General features: G+C 33.9%; 1 protein-coding gene across 1 annotated transcript; it reads left to right on the forward strand.

The window, feature by feature from the left end:
- Positions 1-398: 398 nt before the first annotated feature.
- On the forward strand, positions 399-19,180 carry LOC143440683 (vomeronasal type-2 receptor 116-like). Its single transcript, XM_076927463.1, has 6 exons — positions 399-619; positions 9,341-9,635; positions 10,171-10,962; positions 11,675-11,890; positions 13,308-13,431; positions 18,252-19,180. Exons 1-6 carry the CDS (start codon positions 399-401, stop codon positions 19,178-19,180), a joined length of 2,577 nt encoding a protein of 858 aa, XP_076783578.1.
- The last annotated feature ends 5,652 nt before the right edge of the window (positions 19,181-24,832 follow it).

The raw sequence follows: 24,832 nt of genomic DNA on the forward strand, positions 1-24,832 counted from the left end.
TGTATCATGTGGGGAACAGCCTAAATTGTTTTCATATGAAAAGTTTCTTGCTTCATATTTTTATCCAATTCATTCCAAAAGGAAGTCAACACTGATCTCTGGCTGTTTGTACCATTGTCTGACACCATAGTGCCTTTGGCTAATAAGGAATGGGAGCAAACTTTTAGTCTAAGTTATTTTTCATTTGAATAGAGGGCCTCAGATGTAGAGCCCAAGAGGAATAGGTTAAAAATTCCCAATTGAAGGGAAGGAGGCAACAGAAAAAATTTGGAATAATTAGTGTCACAGCCTCACTCATGATGAAAGTTAAAAACAAGCATAGTCACAAAAACATGACCTCAGCATATATGTGTTAGACACTGTATGATCTGTATCAAGCAAACCAATGCATCCATAAGATGTTCTACTGGATTTTTATTTCCTGGTTCTTACAAATTCCCAAATTTGTCTCTACCATTACGGCTATGAATATCAGTGTGTGCTTTTACAAAACCCCTGAAGATTTTCACCATGAAGGAGATGTCATAATAGGTGCCTTTTTTCCTATTCATACTTACTACTCTCTAAACAAAGTTCCACATCCATCTATACCCTACAAATATATGGACAATTATGTACAGTAAGTATAAGCATTCATTTTAACGTTTAGAATTTTTATAACTTAGTGGGTATCATCATTAAAATTTACTAATACTTTGGTTTTCTTTTAATATAACAACTCTTTAGATATTCTAAAATCTATTCTTTCTATTCTATTTATTATGATTTTTGCCACTTTTCCCCTCTCATGTGGAATGATATGGTATCTTTGAGTTTATTCATTTTAGTTTCCTCATTTGGTTAATAAAGTATTTATTTTCTTTATTTTTCTTGCAATTGATGTTATGCCAGAATGTCAAAATAGTTTTCGATATTTTGTTCTCAACAGTAAATAATTAAATCTCAACCTGACATTGTTGCTCATATTCTGGGTGTGTTCTTGTGATTATTTCACTAAATGCAGAAAGTCCTGAGTGTTTGTTATGCTGCTTGATTGAAGAGACTGTGTTTTGGTATATGAAGCTGATTTCAAACTTACTATGTCACAATTAGAAGTTGTGAATATTTTTGTGCTGCACAGATATTTCATCTATCTCATGTTTCTTTTATAAGTGCTTATTTTCTGATTTAATTTTTATTCTCTGCTTTTTAGTGTTTATATATTTAGGCTATCTATTTGCAGTATTTTCATTTTCATTGCTGTATTTACCAAGACATCATGACTATGAGAGGGTCATCTTTTGGCTGTTTCTTAACCTGTGTGAAATATTCCAGACGGATGGACAGTATCAGGCAAGACTTTGTGAATTTGAGAGAAATATTTCTTTATGTTTCCTAATAAAGGAGATAAGATGTATTTATCCCAATCAGACCTTCCAATCCCATGAAGACCATCTTATATCTGTACTTATCCAGAAAGTAAGGCACTAACTTTAGGAGCTTTAACACTTAGAAATCTCTTTAAACGCATAAGGAAACCTTCAGGGAATTAACGAGTGAAAAATAACCAACAGAAAACATGTGTGAAGGTAAATTATGCTCAGTGTGACAATATTTTGTGTTTGGTAAAATCATAGTGAGATATTAAGAATTACAGCTAATATAGTAGAGTAGAAAGCAAGTATACTTATGAATGTTTCTTGAATATTATGTTACCTTGAGGAATTTATTTTTGAAAATTTAAAATATAGGAAATATGGCTATGGGAAATTTTATTTTTTAGAAAAAATACTTGATTGTCAGTCTATTTATTTTAGAGAATCATATATTGTCTCAGAAAAAAATTACAAAATTTTCTCAAATTCTTACAGGGAAATTTTGGATGTTGGGGAGACTCTTCTATTTTATCATAATAAATGCTTCTTGTAGCTTTATTGTTCCTGTGTCCTTTTGTCTTAGTAATTCAGACACCAATATGCTTCCATTATATTGTGCAGCATCAATCCCTTCACAGAAAAGACTATACTTTTTGTTCTGTGAGCATTAGTGTCTGGCTTGTTCATTATAAATAAATGTATTTTCCTTGTCAAAAATATTTAACTTGTCATTATGTAAGAAAAAATTAGATTCCTGACAGCAATGTATTGACTTTTATTAAAAATAATTAATAATATTATATCATACAATTCATTCACTAAGTATAATTTTTCAAATAGAATTGACCACAAAAAATATACATACTGCAAAGCTGAAACATACTTTTATTTTTCTTACTTAATCCTCATTTGTTAGGAAATTTTCTAAGCATTTTAAATAGATGATTTCCTATCTCTGCCTGTGATTCTTATATAATATATATTTGTAAGTATACATGTTTTCTTTGTTACTATCATATTCACAAACAAATAAGAGTACTGTCATTATATTCTGGTATACTAGCATTTTAAAAGTAACATTTTCTAAATGATTATTTCTTTTAATCTATTGTATAGGAAGTGTAAGAATTGATAGTATAGTCTTTTCAAATATTATCGTATATAACATTTTGCGTGTGCACATACTTTTGATATAGCTCACATTTTCAGGTCAAAGATAAATTGTGAGAACAAATTTTCCCATCTGAAAATGAGTATCTTGAGATCAAACTCAGGCCTCTAAGCCAGGATCCTACAGTGGCTAAGCCAATTTATTAGGCAATAGGTTAAGTCTTTTAATTGATTTTTTGAGTATGCTTTCAAATCCAACTGAAAATTTTCTCTCTGTTATTATGAGAGTAAATTATTTCTCTCACGTCAATTAAAATATGGTATGAAATTTCATCCGATTGGTTTTTATCAACCAAATATTCATTTCTTCTATTGGTAGCTTTATGAAGTTGGCATATCTCAAGAACATATCCTTTGACAATATAAATAGTATTTATGGACCATCATCAGCAATTTTTCATAATAAAAACTATTATCTGGACAGTTATTTTAAAATAGTTTTCTTTATATTTTATTCATATTTGATATTTTATATTCATTGCTCAAATTACAGGAATTTATACTGCAGCTACAAGTTTTTAATATTTATTCTCTGATAATGTTTAAAAATTATCATTATTTTAAATTATCCAGGAATATTTAATTATAAACATATATGCACTCATCCAAGTGAAGAGTACATTTGTTTGAAAAATGAAGAACCTATAAAACATTACATTGCTAATTTTCTAGATTTCTTTTGTAGATAATGATATCCTGGGTTCTTTATGTCTATTTTATGCATATTTTCAGTGACTGTGGTTCTAATCTTAACTATATTCTGACATTCAATTGGCCTTTTCATTGATATTCCTCTTTCTTTGAATTTCAGCAGTTTGGTTGTTTTCAGCAGTATGGAGATACACTGGGTCGTGATCATGAGTGCTCACAAATTTTTTTCATGGCCTTTCTTTTATTTATGTTAACTAGAAAATCCTTTCCTTATGGTTTTTCCTGTCACTTCCTTTGCCTACATTCATTCCCAGTTTTGCTTTTCATTGGCACTCAGGTCTTGTTTGTTAGCTTTTTATCAGTATGTTTTGTAAGTAAGATATAATATGGGGAGATATTTTGAGCAAAAAATCAACAGAATAAAACCAGAAATGCCAACATAATTGGCTTATAAAATATATAGCAAACTTTCTAGTAAAAGGGTGTTTGGCAAAGTATCACTGAAGTATATACTGATGTCTCTTGTTTTTCAGCATAGTAAGGGTTAGTTTATCATTCATCTTATATAAATGTGTTCACCCAACTAAAATATCCACATTAAGTAATAATGTAGACATGTATAGACTGATTAAAATGGATAAAATTAATTCCATGCTCAAATAATATAAAATTAAATAATATAATGTTCACTGTGTTTTATTGCAATTACATAAGTAGAGAATCTTTTCTAAGATGTTAAAAAAGTTTTACATTGTAAAAAATTCATAAAAGTCATTTCTCAGCTATCTGATATTTCCAAGTGATTTGTCTGATATTTTGTTGCGACTATCATACTTCTTGAAATATCAATTCTGATTTATCATTAAATATTATTCTGATTTAATCATTTTTCTGAGTACATACAATCTTAAATTTTTATATTAAACTAGGCTTTCACTTTCTTAACATTTTCACATAGCCCAAACCCCAGTAATTTGAGTAACACCCAAAACATGTAAGAACTTTACTATATTAATCATAATAAATTTTGAACCAATCTCTGAGATACTAGATTCAAAATCTCTGAGGGAGAAAATGCTAAAATATAATCAGAGTACAATATTTTTGTTCATACCATTGCTTCGTGTTTCTTGGCTGTGGTCATCATCCTTAATACTAACTTTCCTTTTTTTTTCTCTGGTTTTTCCTTGGATGTTTTCTAGAATCTAAGAGATTTTTTGTGATGCTGAGAGTACCTCTATCTTATTTAAGTCTGTCTTTCTTATCAAATGGGCTGTTGTCCATCATGTATCCTTCCTACTAGCCTGATTAACATTCATTCTCATCTTTTTCTTTCTCTAGGCACATATTCAACTTGAAAGCTCACTATTAGTTGGTATGTTTCTGATAAACTCTAATGAAATTCTCTTCAGTCTTTAGAAACCTATACAGCCTGTGTAATTTTATTTGTATACAGACTTTTATTTGGTGGTAGATAAGCATTTTGTGTATTTTTTCCTTTGGAAGAATATTCCACCTTTGCAGACTACTTCAAGCATGCCCTAGTTAGAATGTGGGTATATGGGTATATGGATGTATTTGTGGTGTGTGTGTGTGTGTGTGTGTGTGTGTGTGTGTGTGTGTGTGTGTGTGCAGGTGTATGAGACTATGTCATTCTTGCTTTCCATGTATTAAGGAAGAAAAAAGAGATTTGTAAGGTTTTGCATAGATCAAAGGGAAGGAAAAATGATGCAACTGTGTCATAATGACAATAAAAGAATGAACAAAAACAGTTGTCATTTTCAAAATCTATTTGTGGTATGCCACGTTCTTTCAAAATCAGGTATCCAATAGAGAATGATCAAATACATTTTATTCAACATTCTTATCATTGCTCTGTGATTGGGGATATTCAGATCCTCTGCTGTCTTCAGTATGCAATACATAAAGGTGATTGTAACTTAATTGTTATGAAATTGTCAAAAATCATTTATATCTTATATATATGTATTTATTTGAAAACACAGTATTTATCAATGATAAAAATAGTATTGATTCTATTTCTCAAAATTAAACATTAAAGTACCAATTCTTTTCCAGTGAATAATATTATTTTATTTATTCATTATTTTTCTGCTTTTCTTTAAAAATAATAATCACTAATTTTTGATAATTTATTTTTAATATCAAATAAATTTATTAATTATTTAATGCAAAGTTAAATTAATTTCTAAAAATGTACTTTCGTGTTAAAAGAGCATTATAATAAGTCTCAACAATAAGCACAATTGTTTATCATAAGCAAAGACCATATACAACAGCTGCCAGGTTGTTAACTTTACATTTTATGTTTCAGTAGCTCTATTGATTCTCATCATATTAACATTATTAATAATATTGTGTTTCTATTTATTTATTTATTTATTTATTTATTTATTTGTGTGTGTGTGTGTGAATCAGTATTTGATCATGTAGATTTGCATTTGTAGTTTTGGATACTTTTGTGCTAATATGACTTCTGGGAACTATATTTAGATTCTATGGAGTAGAGAACACTCTAAATTGCTGAACCAGTTCTTCTCTCCCACCACACAATTATTTCTTACAAATCTTATTCAATATATTTACACATATATTCAATTCAGCATATTAATCATATTATCCTAAGCTTCAACCTACTTCAGAATCAACCATTTCTACCAGTATCTCTCTACCAACACAATATTAATTTTAATACATTTTTTTCTCAATCAATTCCACTTTTTGTTGCCCAAGTTCTCTTGCTTGTGAAGCATTCCAGAATCAGATTTGCCAAGGAGGCATCAAATTATTGAGGAATCCTGATTCCTCCTTTAGCAGTTATCAAGTTGTAATATAGTTATGCTTTGAGTAAAAATATCCCTCATAGACTCATATATTTGAATGTTTGTGCCATACTGAGCAGCACATTTAAGGGCATCATCCTGCTTGAGTATGAGTGGCTTTGCTGTTAAGTGTGGTTTAGAAGTCTAAGAAGCTTAAGTTTGTACAGGGTCTTACCTTCTGTTGCCTGAAGAAAAAAAAATTAGTACTTTGATCTCCATCTCTAAGACCAGGTCTGCCTGCACATTGCCAAACTTCCAACCATGATAAAATGAATATTAGCTATGAAACTGTAAGCCATGCCAAATTAAACATTTTCTCTTATAGGAGTTATAAGGGACTTTGTGTCTCTTCACAGCAATAAAACCCAATGAACACAGAAATTCAAACCAGGGACAGAAGTTTTATTGGGATAGGCAAGGACTTCTGTTTGCAGAAATAATGAGTGTAGATTTGGTTGAGGAAGTCAATGAAATGCATTAAGTGCTCCTTATGAGCCATTCTAGAAGGAACTTGAAAAAGGTGTTACTGGGTGTTAATTGAACTCTGTGTTCCTGACTAATGTGTTTTCAGAAGAGATGAATGTTAATATATTTTGTATAGATTATGCTTGTTATATCTGGGCAAATACTATTGTTGATTTTTTGCCCTGTAAAAAAGTCTCCCTGAAGCTAATATTAAGAGATACAGATTAAATCTTTTGGCAGAAAAAAATCTCAACAGTCTAGTATTGGCTCTGTTGTGTAGTTATTATTGACCATGTTATGAAGATTTCTAATGAAAAGAAAGGAGCTGAAGGAGAAAATTACAAATTGTACATTTCTGTACTGAATGTACAAATACAGAGATTAGGGAGGAAAAAAATAGGAATAAGACTTAGAATGGGGCTAAATCCTGTGTTCAAATAGATAAACAGAATATCTGAAAGCTTGTTGGTAAATGGACTTAGAATGGGTCTAAATCTTGTGTTCAAATAGATAAACAGAGTAATGGAAAGCTTGTTGGTAAATGGAATGAAGGCAGTGGAGACATCAGTGCAAGATTCCACCCAGGTAAGTGAAAAAGAGTTCAAGAAATACTAAGTGCTGGGTGTGGTCAACTACATCTGTAATTCCAGTTGTTAGATCTCTGAGTTTGAGCCAAGACTGTATTACAGATTGAAGTTTAGGACATACAAAAATATGGAGTAAGTGGAATTAACAAAAAAAAAAAAAGAAAAGAAAGCTGGCAAAGATTTATTTTTATTGGGTGGTGATGAATATTTTCCAGCCCTAATAAGAAGGAGAACTTGACAACTGCATATGAATTGCCATGTGGCTCTGGCATTAAGAATCAATGATACAAGAAAGGTGTAGTTGAATCTTTCTCTATGAAGAAGAAAAGATGATAAGGTCAAGAATTTATCAGGGATGCCTTTTCATCCTAGAAGAGCCTTTATATGAAGCTCTAAAAGAGAACCATGAATTGACATTAAGATGAAATGATATAGAAGATGCCTGAGCTCAGGAATATCAACCAAACCCATTGCTATTGGGAAATGGAGCCCAAGAAAATAGTGTTTTACAGTCAAGATTGAGAAAAGGATTTAGATATGTGAAGAGTATGTTAACATCAAATGTGGAGATGTAAAGTTTGGAGTGTGCTCAGCTTGTACTTTGTCTTGCTTTGTTTCAGTATTTCCTCACCATTTTCCCCTTCCCTCAAATTTGAAATGGTAATATATATTCTGAGTCATTATATGTTATACATATATAACATTCTCTTTTATTTTGCTTTTACTGGAAAGTACTTAATGACAGAATGCAGGATTCTCATATGAGAATCTGAACTTTGAACTTTAAACACATTAAGGATGTTTTAAATTATAGGAACTTTTAAAGATGAACACAATGCATTTTGTGTTATGTTATGGCTACAAGCTGAAGAATGCCAAGAAATGAAAGGCAGCGGTTTGAACAGGAATGCCTCCAATATTCTATTGTTTTTCAAATGTTTTGCTTATAATGAGTGGTACTATTAGGAGGTGTGGCCTTATTGGAGTAAAGTGCAGAGTTGCTAGAGTAAGTGTGTCACTGTGGGGATAGGCTTACTGGTCTAAGAAGCTAAAGTCTTGCTATTGTGTCTTAGTTTCCACTTTTTCTGCATGTGGATTAAGATGTAAAATTTTAAAATGGCCTTTCTGCCTGTATACTGCTGTACTTTCCACCATAACCCAACTAGATTAAAGCTTTGAAAGTATAAGTTAGTTCCAGTTAAATGTTTTTCTTTATGAGAGTTGCTGTGCTCATTTTGTCTTCTATCTGCAATAAAACACTAAGAACAACAATCTCTCAGCTTGTGGTTGGATTGTCTGCTTACCTACATTATCCAAGCTGGTGTTTTGATGCATATGAGCATTCAAAGGTCATGGTGTGTAGTTATACATTCTATGAAATCATAAATATATCTTCCCTGCAGTATTAAGAAATCATTGGGTCCTGGAGATTATTCCCAACCACTTATTCTAAGAGCAAGGGTTTTTAGAATCTTTCCACTGCTCCTTAACTAAGTTCTATAAGCCTTTTGGGGGAAGAAAACATTACACAATGAAATCTTAGTTAAGTATTTTTAATTATCAATAATCTGTTTCTGAAATGAAATATATTTTTATGTCAGTGTAGATTTGAGGCCCTTTAGAGAAAATTGTGGGTTTTTTTCACCAAAGTTATTACTATATAAATGAAAAGAAGTCTCAAAGAGTATAGCATGCCAAGTAAGAGTCATGACCTGAGGTAATGTTTTCCAAAACAGTGTGAGTGCACACCTATATCCAGTGACCATATGGAGTAAGTTCTAAGATAGTATATAATCTACTAGCAATTTCCGACTCCTATACTGAAAAAAAATATTATCAGAGTTATGGCAACTGTGATCCATATGGAATGTATTTAATTTGGAATATTATTTAATAAAAATATTGCTTCTAAAATGTGATTGGGTTGACAATAAAATGTTACATTTTCATTATTAAACATCTCAAAAGGCCAAGATCAAGATATCAGAAGCTCTGTAATTTAGGGAGAAAGTGATTCATGATATATAGACTGAACCTTTTGCAGATTCAAATAAATTATAAAATATGTTTTGAAGAAATATAATTAATGAGTAATAATATTAAATGATCTTGCCAAATCTTAACATATTTACCCAGGTAGTTTGACCTATTCATGGTGAAAAAGTTAAAATGCATATTTAATAGAAACAAAGATGAACTATAAAATTTACTGTACTCAATATGTGGTCCATGTTGTGTTCCTCTTGTGTATATTTTATCATTTTTACAGGTATAATTTTAGGAACTATCAGTATATTTTGGCTTTGGTATTTGCTATTGAGGAGATCAATGGAAACCCCAATATTTTACCTAATATGTCTCTTGGATTTGATTTCTACAATGTCAGATTCACTGAGAAGGACACTCTTATGAATGCCTGTTTTTGGCTCACAGCTCAAGGGCAGAAAAACATTTTACCAAATTACAATTGTGACAAAAGAAATTGTATTGCTGCCCTCACAGGAACATCGTGGACAACATCTGCCCAAATTGGAACATTACTTCAACTCTTTAAATTTCCTCAGGTAAGAAAATCTGGAGTATTCGACCTGAGAATTTGGTCTCTTTGTTCATTATTACAAGTGTTTTTTTTTTTGTTTGTTTGTTTGTTTTTTGTTTTTTGTTTTTCGAGACAGGGTTTCTATGTGTAGCTCTGGCTGTCCTGGAACTCACTCTGTAGACCAGGCTAGCCTCAAACTCAGAAATCCGCCTGCCTCTGCCTCCCAAGTGCTGGGATTAAAGGCGTGTGCTACCACTGTCTGGCTATACAAGTGTTTTAAAAATACAAGTGGTATTTCAAATTATTCAACATCAAAGAAAGTACTCCAAAACTTGGATATCAATGCAAATTTCTCTTTAATGCAAGAGAAAGGATGGTGACATAAATAGAACCAGGTAGAGCCTTGAAAATAACAGGCTTGGGAGAAATTTCTATAAAGTTCTATGAGTGGAATTTTCCTTTAAAATTGAGACAAAACTACCTTTATTTTCTGTTGTCATTTGTTGCTTCAGAAATGATATTTTGCTCGAAGTTAATATTCTTCCTCTTACTTGGTTCAGCTTTCTTTTGGACCCTATGATCCCATCTTGAGTGACCATGGTCAATATTCTTCTCTCTACCAGATGGCCTCCAAGTCCACATCTCTTTCACTTGGCATTGTGTCTTTGATTGATCATTTTAGGTGGTCCTGGGTTGGTCTCATCCTCCCAGATGACAACAAAGGGAATACAATTTTATCAGAGTTCAGAGAATATATGGATATTAAAGGAGTCTGCACAGCTTTTGTGAAAATGATCCCAGTCACATGGATTTCATATTTTAACAAATTTTGGGAAAATATGGATGAGACAAATGTCATAATTATTTATGGTGACATTGATTCTCTCGCAGGTCTAATGCGAAATATTGGGCAAAGATTGTTGACAGGAAAAGTCTGGGTCATGAACATTGAACCTCATATTACTTTCTCTTCAGATTATTTCATGTTTGACTCCTTCCATGGTAGCATAATTTTTACACACCATTATAGAGAGAGTATTGACCTTACTAAGTTTATCCAAACAGTTAATCCTTATAAATACCCAGAAGACATTTACCTTCCTAAGTTTTGGCATTTGTTCTTCACATGCTCATTTTCTGATATTGATTGTCAACTATTGGCTAACTGCAAATCCAATGCTTCTCTGGATATGTTACCTAGTTTTATATTGGACATGGCAATCAGTGAAGAAAGCACCAATATCTACAATGCTGTGTATGCTGTGGCTCACAGTCTGCACCAGATGAATCTTCAAAATGTACAAATACAACCACATGAAAATGGGAAAGTGATGGCCTTCTTCCCCTGGCAGGTAATAACCACCCTACTCTATAATATTATCAGCACCCTGATACATGAGAACTTCAATGAGAGCACATTAGGTATTGTAAAATTACATTCATCTTGTCTACAATCATAAGAATTTTTGGGTTTCTAAACTCATTTAGAGCTTAAGACAGTTTCAAGTATATATTGCTGATAAATGGAATAAAAGATTATAGGAGGTTATGTTATTAGTCAATACAAATGTGATGTCATCCATAGCTAGATATATAATATTCTAATGATAATAATTGTGATAAAAATCAATAATTTTTTGTATGTTTTTTGCAACAGGAATAAATGAGTAGACATTTAAGTGAAACAATGTGATTGGTTTTATACCTAAATAATTCCCTTTTTTTACCTGTTATACATCAGCACCATGATTTTAGCCTGTCAATCTCTGAAGATACTCTGAATGCAAATGGGTCTGACTAGGTTTCAAGAAAGCTAACATTTAAATGTGTCAGAAATCCTTCATTAATTACCTGAATTTGTTCATAATTTTCTCTTGAAGCTCAATTGTCATTCAGAAGCAGAATGGTATTCCACACACCCATCTATTCATTTATTTAACATTTAGGAAGCTTCATTAGTTTGATTTTTACTTCATAAACTAAAATAAATAAGAAACATTCCAAACCATATTTCAATTCTGCCTCTTGGACACAGTGTAATATAAATTTATGAATCTCTTTTAGCTTAACATTTTCCTGAAGGACATTGATGAGAGAGAAAAATTGAGTATAGGCGGAAGAAATAAATTAAATGAAGAATATGACATTTTTAACCTTTGGAATTTACCAAAGGGCCTTGGACGAAAGGTGAAAATAGGATCCTTTTCAGCAAATGCTCCTGAGGGCCAACAGTTGTCCTTATATGAGCAGATGATACAATGGGCAGAAGGATTTTCAGAGGTGAGTGACATATGAAATCAATGCTTTAATCATGTGTTAATAATAAAAATTTAATTTCAGAGAAAATAACACTTGTTTTGTGACTTAAGGCTTATCCCTATTTGATTACAAGAATAAAATACCACAATGGTACTAAAAGGGTATTGTGCTTTTTCCCTCTTTTATTCAGATTATTGGAAGTGTTCAGTATTAAATAAAGCCTCCAGTATTCATTGATATGAATATAGTCTTCATTTTCAAAAGTTTAGGAAAAACTGAAGATGAAATTTTTAACTCTAAAATGTCTCTTGGGTCAAATAGTTTTAGAAATTTTCTCATTCAGGATTAATAACACAAAACAATATTAAAATTAACTTTTTATTGTGTGATCAAATGACATGTCTAAATACGACTTATGGGGGGAAAAAAAACCTATATTTTGTGGTATGGTTCCAGAAGTATGAAAGTACACCATGGATAGAATTGTGACAGTAAGGATTGGCTAGTCATGAATACAGGCTCAAAAACCAGAAGGATAATGTTTCTATACATCCATATTGACAGTAAGAAAAAGGAGAAACCTAGACCTGAGGAGAGGATTAAAGTGTTTCAGTTACAACCACATTGAAACAATTTCTCCAGCAAGTTTGTATTTCTGAAAATTTAAATTTCCAAATGGTCGCACTAATGTGGAAGTAGGCACCCAAATACTTTAGCTTATATGGTATTTTAAATACCATAACTCTGTAAGCATCCCTTAACTGTACATATATTCTCAATGGGTCATTGTAAATCTTGCCTAAAAATTCTATCCCCTGAACAATTGTCCTACAAATGAATATAGAACTAAAATAACTTAAGAAAGAACTTGAAAGTGCACTTCATTATATTTGGAAATATATGATTTTTAAATTATAAGGTTGCATTTGATATATATATATATATATATATATATATATATATATATATATATATATATATATATTCTCTGAGTTTATAAAGGCATGAATAATGCTGTTCTCTTTTATCTTTTGTATATTTGTTCTGAGGCATCATAAGAATTTAAGTGTCCGTTTTCAACTTAGCTAAATTTATCTAGGTATGTTTTCCTAGAAATACACATATCTTTGTTTCTATGTCCAAACAAAAACTTATCAAATTGACATACCAGATTCAAAAGCATGATGCTAGTAAATGTGATCAATGCTTTAGTCAGAAAGTACAAAGATAGTATCAATCTGGAGCTATTCTGTAGTCTTCTATATTTCATTCTATGTCACCTACCTTTCTCAAACTTGCCCATACCTCCTTTTGTGTACAAATTCTCTAACATTCTGATAATACTCAGATAAATCCTTAAGCACATTTGTTTCTCCAGGGCATAATCATTTTTCACAAAACCAAAAGATTTAGATAAATTTCCTTTCATTCTTCTCAGATCCCTCAGTCTCTGTGCAGTGAACATTGTATGCCTGGATTCAGAAAAGTAACCCTGGAGGGCCAGGCCATCTGCTGCTATAAGTGCATGCCTTGTGCAGACAATGAGATTTCTAATGAGACAGGTAAATTCAAGTTTTACAGAAATCTTTACCATTTCTTCAGAGAATTTTATAATAAACTAAGTAGCAAATAAAAATAGTCCCATTTCAAATCAGAAATAAATATTTTTATTTCTTTTTTATGAATTTAATTGTCCTAATTCTTTAGCATCTTTTTTAAATAAACCATCATAGTCACTAAAAGGCATACTTAATTTATGTCTGTGATTAACTGCCAATATTGATTGTGAAAGAATAAAATAAATATGTTTAGTGTAATTCACAGTATGTTTCATTTAATAGTGCCATATAGCCCATATTGATAAAGTATCAGTATAGGATTTTACCTGTATTTCAATAAATTTAATACTCAGATCTTTTACACCTTCAAAGTAGTGATTATCTCCAACTCATTTTCAAAATATATTTTTCTCAAATTTTAGTTTTTCAATAATTTTTTACAATGTGTTTCAATGATATTCACTCCTTGTCTTAGTTAGGGTTTTGCTGACATGAACAGACACCATGACCACAGCCACTTTTAAAAAGACAATATTTAATTGTGGATAGTTTACAGGTTTAGAGATTTCATCCATTATCATAAAAGCATGGGCATAGCAGCAACCTGGCAGGCATGGTGCAGGAAGAGCTGAGAGTTCTATATCTTGTTCTGAAGGCGAACAGGAGAAGACAGCCTTCCAGACAGCTAGGACCAGGGTCTTAAAGCCCATGCCTACAGTGATACACCTACTCCAACAAGACCACACCTCTTAATAGTGCTACTCTTTGAGCCAAGCATATACAAACCATCACATTCCATTCCCTGGCTTATATAGGCTTGTTTGAACCAGAGTCTATGGGGACCATACCTAGCCATAGCATAATAATAAATACATTTTATCTGACTTCCAAAGTCCCTGTAGGCTATAGCATTCTCAACAATATTAAAAGTGCAAAGTTCAAAGTCTCTTCTAAGATTTATCCAATCACTTAACTGCAGTACCCAAAGCAAGACAAGAAATCGTCTGGGCACACTCCAACCTTTGCATCTCTACATCTGATGACAAAGTGGACTTCAGTTCCCCAACTCTTTTTTCACCTTTGATTAGTGTAACAATCTTTTATCTCCTGGATTGGTACCACACACTGTTAGCAGCTTTCCTTGGCAAGTATCTCACAGCACTGTCATCTTTAACATGCTAGGATCTCCAACTCAACTTCAACTTCACAGCTTCTTTTAATTATGGAAGTCACACATGATCCTCTGGATGCCTCGAAATGTCTTATATCACTTCTCTAGCTCTGACCTCTATAACTCTCTGGGCTCTGGTGGACTCCACTCCACTGCTATTGGTATTCTGTATGATGAACCGATGGTACTGACATCTCCAATATACTCGAATCTTCTGCTGCAACATGGCTTCACCAGTTGCCTCTCATAGGATATTTTCTTGACGCCATGCTTCAGCTTCTTTGCATGGCCCTTTAATCCTGGGTCATCAACTGCAGCTGAAGTTGAACCTTCACCAATGGCCTTCCACAGCTCCTAAACTGCTCTCCATGACCCCTTCATACCTTAAGAACCAGTACCACCAGGGCAACTCTTTCACATTACCAAGTGCACCTCTAGACGTAGGTGCAGTCTTGTCTATCTCTAGAACACAGCTTCTTTGTGCCCTCAAAAAACACTTCCCAGATTTCACCACAGTGATGCTAGTGTCTTCTTAGGAAAATATAATTTCTTAGCTCCAGCTAACCAGCATCAATTGTTCCAGTAATCCCTTCTATTCCTGACTCTACAACTAGAGCTACTTGGAGATGTTGCTTAGTTCTGCTGTTTGCTGGGGCTGAAACTTTGTCCTCTGTGCTCTATTATATTATCACTAGCTTTCTGTTTTCCAACTCCTTCATGGTCTAAGCCTGCCTATCCTGGAACTTACTCTTTAGATTTACCTTGAACTCAGAGAATTGCATGCCTATCTTCTAAATTCAGAGATTAAAGGTGTGGTTTCCCAACCCTGGACTTAAGGTTTCTTCTACTAAGAAATTGCTATTTATTTGGCAAGACTTGAACTCAGAGATCTGCTTGCTTCTATCTCTTGGGATTAAAGGTTTGAAACAGTATTACTGGACCTAAACTTGGTTTAGTGGTATCTTCCTCCAAAGCCCTACTTCCTTAATTATTTTATTGCCTTAAACACAGGATTCAGCTCCATTCTACTTCCCGGTGCTTCTTTAATGCTTGACCCATATATTTTGTATTTTTCCTTTTTAAATTTGCTCCTTTTCATGAAAACACCCTTTAAAAAGTGAACTTTAGTAACAACACTATACAATTTATACCAGGCTGGTTTTGAAACTTCCTATTTTAAAGCAATTAATCTAAATCTGCCTTCTAGACCCCTAGGACCAGAGTCTTAAAGCTTATGCCTACAGTGACATACTTACACAAACAATACCTCATAATAGTTTCATTCCCTTGGCTAAGCATCTGCAAATCATCACACCCCTCCTAATCATCCCAGATCTATTCCACTGTTTCCTAATTAACTCAAGATTTTGTAGTTAAGCTATCTAATACATTCTGTGATACTCATCTAATTCTGTGTTTGTAGATCTCACATTACTGTTGTCAGCCAGTCATGTGATGCAAGATAAAAAAAATGACTCTCCTCCCAAGAGCTAGAAATTGCCACTATCTTATTTTCTGGAGGTGTGTTTTCATACATACCTCCACTCTTTATATGGGATTTTGGTCTGGCTTAAATCTGCAGCCTATACATTAATAAGTCCAACTGCCAAATATGTTAAGAAAACACTGATTACTAGTAGTTATTTTCACATTACAGGAATAGCTAGCTTCCTGACTTCTCTTGGATAATATTTAACATAATATTTTATTTAATTATTAGACCTTTCATGGAAGAATAGCGTTTGAGATCTTGTGAGGAGAGATGTATTACAAGAGGCAAAGTTTGAGATTTCAAAAGGCTATGTGACATCTGGGATCTCTGTATTCTCTGAATTCTGTTTTCTTTTTTTATTGGATATTTTCTTTACTTACATTTCAAATGTTATCCCTTTTCCTGGTTCTCCCCTTTCTCCCCAAAATTTTCTATCCCATCCCTCTTCCCCTGCTTCTGTGAGGGTATTCCCCAAACCACCTACCCACTCCCTCCTCCCCAACCTCAAATTCCCTTACACTGTGGCATCAAGCTTTCATAGGACAAAGGCCCTTTTCTGCCATTGATGCCCAACAAGGCAATCCTCTGCTATATATACAGCTGGAGCCATGTGTTCTCCTTGGCTGGTGGTTTAGTCCCTGGGAGCTATGGAGGGGTGACTGCTTGGTTGATATTATTGTTCTTCTTATGGAGTTGCAAACCCCTTCAACTCCTTCAGTCATCAATTCAGGGTATAAAAATTTATCAACTGCTCCAGTGTCATCTCTTTCTGGATGCTGTCATGCTTATTGATATGGCAAAAATGGACTAACAGTGTAAACCAATAGGCAAAGATCTCAGTTAAATATTTTTATGAGCTATTATCTATATACAGGAATAGAAAAATAACTAAGATATGATAACAACACAACCCCTTAAATATTTTTGAAAATTTTACTTAGAAAATGTTTAGCTGGGATTAATCAAGAGGCAATTGATAATTATAGCTATTATCACACAGATTTTTCATTATTATTAGTTAGATATCCTTATCTATTTTCTGGTGCTGTATGTGGATACTACAGATTATAGTTTTCAATATAATAGATTAATTTGTATCACTATTTGAAATATGAGAGTAACACTATCATAGTATCTGGTGAGTGAGCTCTTGTTCTCACTAAGAATACAGTGTGTATGAGAGGGCTATTGTCCAGCACTTTACATATGACTCTTGTAACTAATGATCTAATTTCCATATTACTGTAGAAATACTTGTATTTATATACAATATATATCTTTTCATAATACTAATTGAAAACTTAATTTATGTACATATATTTATGATATTCACAAAATTTACAAAATTTTAAGTTCACAGTAATATAAGTGTTCTCTAAAGTCTGTCAGCTCTTGCAGTAATTTTCTATTTGAGAATTGATGCTTGGCTCAAATGGCATGAAAACAGTTATTGGGAGCTTTTTGAGTATCTACTAATATAATGGGGTTCATTGACTAAACTTCAGCAGAGAATGAAGAGAATTTAGAAACGCACAGAATTTTAAAGAGAAAAGCCAGTTTAGGAGTGACTTGCTAAAAAGAATTATCTGAAACCCATTGCAAAAAGTACTCCCTCTTTTGCATGTGTATATCATAAGGCATGTATAATTTGTGAGGTGACATCAGTCCCAAGGTCATTTTATGCAATGTAATACAATATATTAGTTACCTCCAAATGAAATATAGCATTGTAATAAGAGACAGAAAAATTGTAAGTCAAAAGAGGAATGATATTATGCTAGACTAAGTCAATATAAAGAAGATGGATTTTAAGAGAATCTAATGGAAGTGGATGTCTACCTGAAGAGGGACATCATTTCCTATAGAAATATAGATAACTTATTTAAGGGAAAGGGTGTCATTGGTAGGGAAGAAAGAATGATTGGATGAACACCCATAATATAAATAAAGGTGGACATAGATACCTAAGTATATACATAAGAAAGAAGGAACATTTTATAAGTATGTACATATCCACAACAGTGTGCTTATTACTTTTTCTCTGAGAAAACAAAGTAAGGTGAAACTTGTGATAGTCCTTGTACATATAAATTGGTCAGAAAAGTTGGGATCAATTGAGCCTGGACTCATAATCTCATGACAATCTATGTTTCTGACCAGATGTGGATCAGTGTGTGAAGTGTCCAGAGAGTCATTATGCAAATACAGAGAAGAACCACTGCTTTCAGAAGACTATGAGCTTTCTGGCCTATGAAGACCCCTTGGGAATGTCACTGGCCAGTTTATCTCTGTGTTTATCTGCACTCACAGCCTTTGTAATTGGGGTCTTTGTGAAACACAGAGACACTCCCATAGTAAAAGCCAATAATCGAGGTCTCAGTTACATTTTGCTCATCACAATTACGTTCTGTTTACTCTGCTCTTTTAACTTCATTGGTCAACCAAATGGAGCCACCTGCATCCTTCAGCAGACCACCTTTGCAGTTGCATTCACTGTGGCACTTGCCACTGTGTTGGCCAAAGCTATTACTGTGGTCATTGCCTTCAAGGCCACCTTTCCAGGAAGAAAGGTGAGGTGGTTAATGACATCAAGGGCTTCAAACTATGTAATTCCCCTCTGCACACTGATCCAACTTCTTCTTTGTGGAATATGGATGGCAACCTCTCCTCCATTCATTGACCAAGATGTTCATGCTGAACATGGACACATCCTACTTTTGTGTAACAAGGGCTCTTCTGTTGCCTTCCACTGTGTTCTGGGATACCTCTGCTCCTTGGCACTTGGAGCTTACATCATGGCCTTCTTATCTAGAAATCTGCCTGATACATTCAATGATTCCAAATTTCTGTCATTCAGCATGTTGGTTTTCTTCTGTGTATGGGTCACCTTTCTTCCTGTCTACCACAGCACTAAGGGAAAGGTCATGGTGGCTATGGAAGTCTTCTCTATCTTAGCTTCCAGTGCAGCTCTTCTTGGCTTCATATTTGCTCCTAAGTGTTACATTATCTTGTTGAGACCAGACAAGAATTCATTTCATCATATCAGGGAGAAAACACATTCTAGAAGGAATAAGTCTCTTAAAATGTAAAGAAAAAAATAAAATTAGCTTCTATGTTAGCAACTATTCAGAGGTTTGAATTCATTCCATATTCCATTCTAAACATATATTATCAAATTATATTATAGATTCAATCTCATCAAAATTATTTCTTTAACCAGTTATATGGCAATGTAATAATATGAGAAAAATTAATTTTTATTTTTTTTCTTTTCATGTTTGTTAGTTACTCTGTTGATTTATACATCAAATGTTATCTCCCTACCTGATTTACCCTATCAACCCCCTCATCCTACTCCTGCATCTATGAGGTTGCTCCTCTGCCCATATACCCACTCCAGCCTCACCACCCTATCATTCTCCTACAGTGGGACATCAAGCCTTCATAAGGCCAAGGGACTATGTGGATTACTTGGTTGGTGATTTAGTCACTGGGAGCTCTGTGGTATCTGGTTGGTTGACACTTTTGTTCTTTCTGTGGGGTTGCAAACCCCTTCAGCTCCTTCAGTTCTTCCTCTAAGTCCTCTATTGGGTTCCCATGCTCAGTCTGATGGATGGCTATAAGCCTCCACATCTGTATCAGTTAGGCATTGGTCAATCCTCTCAGGAGACATCCATACAAGGCTTTCATCAGCAAACACTTCTTAGCATCAGAAATAGTGTCTGGGATTGGTGGCTGCATATGAGATGGATCCCCAGGTGAGGAAGTCTCTGGATGACCTTTTCTTCAGTCTCTGCCCCACTCTGTCCCTGTATTTCTTTTAAACAGAAGGAACTCTGGTTTAAAATTTTGAGAAGGATGGGTGGCTCCAACTCTCATAAGTCTATTCACCTGCTAGTAAAAGGTTGCATTTTTTTAAAAAAAGAAAGTTAGTGAGTGATTGCTGCCTACAGAAGGCTTAGACTCAGTCCTTCCTTAATTTTCTTTTTTCTGTATTAATGTTCATTTTTATTAGAGACCTGTCTACTTCTGACAACTTCCCTGTCTTGGATTCTGAGAAGAAACTGAGCATTTTTGGAGTTACTCCATTTATGGTGAAACAGCCACTAGGCAAAAAATGCCTCTTTTCCTCTACAGACAAATTACTGTCCAGGAAAGAACACACGTGTGGAATAGTTGACCAATTATATCTTCCAAGTCAGAGTAATCAGCCCTTAATAGTAATGTGTTACTAGGTCTGTCAGATGATCCTGGGCCAGAAGGCTGAAGATCGGATGCTCCAACATTTCATAGTATAGGGTTATGTTCTAATTGTATTTTGAGAGAAAGTTTTTTTTTTAAATTTTAACAGGAAGGATGATATGTAGGAGGAGCTAAGGAGGGAGGAGTAAGGAGAGGAAGAGGAGGAGTAAGGAGAGGAAGAGAAGAAAGAGGAGGAGCTAGGGGAGAGAGACCAAAGAGAGTGGAACATGGAAGCTGGTGTGCAGATGTCTCTAGCAATCAAAGGTAGTTGGTATATCTAGGTTGGATACTGGGTTACACCTATAATTGTATGGGCATATTGTTATTGAGCATTACCAAACATGCAAAGCCTTTGATTAATATTTAAGCATTAGAATCTCGTTTTCCTACCAGGCCCATGTGGATAGCAGGATGGTCTGGGCAATACCCAGCCTTGCAGAGACAGCATGGAAGATAGATAGAGCCATCTCCCATGTTGGCCTCTCATGGGTGGCAGGGCCAGTGTCTCTGGCCACCTGAGCAGACGGCCTGAGCTTTTTCCACTTGTGGCCGCAGGCCTAGGCTAGTCGGGAACATGGTGGTTGATTTAAAAAAAAAAGCCAGATTAAATGCAGCCATTTATAAATATCTTCCACAACACCCATAGGATAAATTGATTTCTAAATGAATTACAAAGAATGCATGGAGATATAATATTTAATTCTTCATTTATATGTAATAGTAAAAAGCAAGACAAAATATGTTTGCAGTATATATATTTTATGTTCTAGAATCATGGTAAGAAATAACTGATTGAGTTTTCTATGTGTATATTCCAGATCATATTCTTCTAATTTTATGTAGATTTCCACTTGAGCATCTGTAAGGAAGTTATTTGAGTACAGTTAAAACAGGAGTTTAAAAAATAAAAACAATGTTTCAAAAAGGAAAGTACTAGGAAAATACAAAAATATTATCAAATCCTGTCTTAGATGTGGACATTAGTGACATCTACTAATTTTTTTAAGGCTGCAGTGATAACCTAAAGCTAACAATCACTAAAAATTACACTAGAGAATCAAGAAGCTTATTGAAATTTTAATTAATGTATATTCAGGGTAATTTACAGGAGCGAGAGCACTCACCCCACACAAGTGTCTGTATCTGAAAAGCCTTATGCAGCAGGGATAAGAGAATCTCCTTAAACCACAGAAGAGTCCATCCTCTACTTCCCCAATAATCTCCCCTCTCTTCTTTTCCAGAGAATAGAAAGGTTGCCATTTGATAAGGAATACTCAGGTTGGAAGACAAACTGTCAACAATCTCAACTTGAAAATGTTTTACAAGGAAGCACAGCTACATTCCCCAAAATAGCAGTTACTTGACTCTGAGGTCAGTTAGTCAGAGTCAGGACAGGTGTAAAGACAGATTGTTGTAATAAACTCTACCATGAAACTAATGTTTTATGCAGGATTGCTCTCTAAGCACTATTTACCATTTTCCTAATTTCTATTATGTTCTGAAAGAATTTTAGCATCACAATATAATCTGTTTCAATATCTGCATCCCATTTTTATGTTAAATGAGAGGAAATGAAGTCTCTCACTATAGACAAAGGGACACACTACTAGAGTTCAGAAAAGTAGACTAAAATGTAAAATGAGGGGCCAAAAAAGTGATAGATATAATGTTACTAGAGTAGTGCAGCGGAGGAGAGAAAAAAAGAAAGCTCAGTAATAGTTATTAATGAATATGGAGTTTTTAATCCCAGTGAGAAGATACTATGGAGGTTATTTAATTAATTAAAAATGATTGATCTCATTATTAAAGAAGCAGAAGTACTTTATAAATAAGAATTGTGGATATGGAAATTGTTCTTAAAAATACAATAAGTGATCACTTAGACTGAGACATTATGTTAGGATATCTAATTTCCCTTGAAGAATAAACGTTCTGCTATACAGAAATTAACAAAAACAGGCAATACTAATGATTGGTTTTCTTATAATCAAATATGTGTGATACTTTTGAGTCTACACCAGTTAAATATATTTGGGAATGTTTGGGATACAATAGGTTCTTTTGATCTTGTTTAGTTACTCATGTGACATTTGAGCAACTGAATATTTAAAAGAAGCTAAGTCATAAAGATGGATCAAGAAGAGCCACTTCTCATTGAGAAGAGGGCACGGCATAATCATCATGAGTGTGTGCACAGTGTAATGGGACTAGATACCTACAAATTTATGAGAGTTCCTCTCTGTAAGATTGCTAGTAATGGGGAACACAGAGTCTGTACTTGCCATAAACTGTAACAAGGCAAGGCTTCAAGTGGTAAAACGTGGGCATTAAAACAGCCACAAAACCTATGATCTACAGGACCCATTATAGCTATAAATCACAATAGAAGAAAATATTACAGTATAAAAGTTGATTTAAGCAATGTCTACCTCTCTGGCTAGATGGACAGAAGGTGCTAGAAGTTAAGCTTGCTCCTGAAAAGGGTAAATAATAGCTAAGAAAGGTGAATGAATAAATAATCCAGAACAGAAAATCAAAAAAGGGAACAATTTCAAACCCTGACAACAAATACGTGAAATTAATTATCAAACTCCTTTCATTGATAATTGTCCATACTCATGGTCCCAAATACTTAATAATTGAATACATAGACTGAAGGCAAGAATAGAAAATATGATTTACTTTTTTTGCTGCAGCTACATATAACTCATTACAACCAAGTACAGGCATCACCTCATTATAAATAGTATTTAAAACAAACACACTAAAGAAGCAAAAACTGTGGCTTCAAATCAAAACAAATCAAAAGAGAAAGGATAGCACACATTGTATGTATCAATGAAAAAATGTCCTTAGTGAACATTATAGTTCTTAACATTTACTCACTGTACAAATAGCAACAAATTTCTAGCTTCTATGATGGCAAAAAGTTTGAAACTCTTAAGAAGATAAACTTTATATCAAATAGTTCCTAAACTAAACCTTTTCAAATAATTCTCTGTGACTATAAGATTAGTGCATTGCACATCAAGCGTTTCACAGTTCTTGTTAAAGTCAGATAAAATGGCAGAACTTCTACATCTGTGGGAAACGTTTAGAGAATCTTAGGATCATGCTTATTTTGTCCATTTTTCTCTTCTTTCCTTTCTTCCCCCTCTGCCTCCTTTGATTCTCTATCTCTGTCTGTCTATCTGTCTGACTCTGTTCCTTGACTGTCTCTGCTTCTCTCTCTCTCTCTCTCTCTCTCTCTCTCTCTCTCTCTCTCTCTCTCTCTCTCTCTCTCTCTCTCGGAGAGAGTTCTAGTATGCCTACAACTACTGAAATGAAAGTTATTAGCCAAATGGGATGAGCTGAATAGAGATTGAAACCAATTACTTTTTCCTTGGTAGTTTAGAGCTGACAAGTTAGTTACATATCTTAGATAGAAATTTTGGAAAACATAATGCTCTTAGATAGACTTAAAGAGTCTGGCACACTGAACAATTCTGACCAGAATGGGACACATCAAGAAAAAGGCAACTGACAGATCCAGGCTTCTCATCGCATATATACTTCTACTCCCTCAGCATTGTGCTCATAACATCCGTTTACTGCTGTATAAATCATTCTTCCATCTTTTTACCTTCCTACAAATCAAATGCTTACTTTGAGCTGCCCTGATACCTAATGGAAAATCTATGTTAAGTTTAAAACTCAGCTGCCACATAGTTGGTCACCAATGCAGCCTTGTATCTAAAACACAAGGAAACACCAAACTTCTGTAACAGAAGCAGGACACAAGCCATGACCTTTTATAATGACAAGACATTTAGCTCCAAAGCAAAGACTGGTACTAAGATTATCTAAATTAATCTCTTCATCTAGAGTTGCAATTACCTTGTTACCTGGAAAGTACTAGTGTTCTCTACAAAGAGAGAATACAGCATTTTTGAAAGAGCTTTGAATGTTATCCCAGAAGAAGTCAGCAGGTGCTGCATGTTATTAAGATGGTAGTTGAGTCTATTTCAGTGAGCAGTGTGTGGTAGAGAAAGACCTGAGGTAGGATGGCCCGAACAACACTTTTACTTCAACATTTTGCTGTCTAAAATGTGAAAACAGACAATATGAGAAAGACTGATAGGCACATACTGCTTTTCCATATCTCCAGAATGTTCTAAATAAAAAGTTCAAAAACTGTTGTAGTCACTATTCTGTCGCTATGTAGAGACACCATATCCAAGACAACTCTGATGAAAGAAAATACTTAAATTGAAATGTGCTTATGGCTTCAGATATGTCTTTAGCATCATGCTGTGGAGCAAGGCAGTAGGCAGGGCAGCTTGGCTTAGAACTACAGCCTTATCCATTGGCATCAGGCAGAGTGAGATATTAGTCTGGGCATGGACCTTTAAGAATCCAAAGCCAACACCCAGTGACATACTTCCTTTTAAAGAAGATACATTCTGATACTTTTAATCCTTTCAAAGGCCTCCAACCCCTCATTTGTTGGATATAATTTA

The sequence above is a fragment of the Arvicanthis niloticus genome, chromosome 30 (genome assembly GCF_011762505.2).
Source record: "Arvicanthis niloticus isolate mArvNil1 chromosome 30, mArvNil1.pat.X, whole genome shotgun sequence".
In the NCBI taxonomy this organism is placed as follows: domain Eukaryota; kingdom Metazoa; phylum Chordata; class Mammalia; order Rodentia; family Muridae; genus Arvicanthis; species Arvicanthis niloticus.

Bases quoted from the DNA above. Each gene is read 5' to 3' on its own strand.
- LOC143440683 (XM_076927463.1), top strand. From the start codon at position 399: ATGTTCTACTGGATTTTTATTTCCTGGTTCTTACAAATTCCCAAATTT. The intron at 11,891-13,307 runs GTGAGTGACATA...CATTCTTCTCAG, and splicing joins GGGCAGAAGGATTTTCAGAG to ATCCCTCAGTCTCTGTGCAG. The intron at 13,432-18,251 runs GTAAATTCAAGT...GTTTCTGACCAG, and splicing joins TGAGATTTCTAATGAGACAG to ATGTGGATCAGTGTGTGAAG.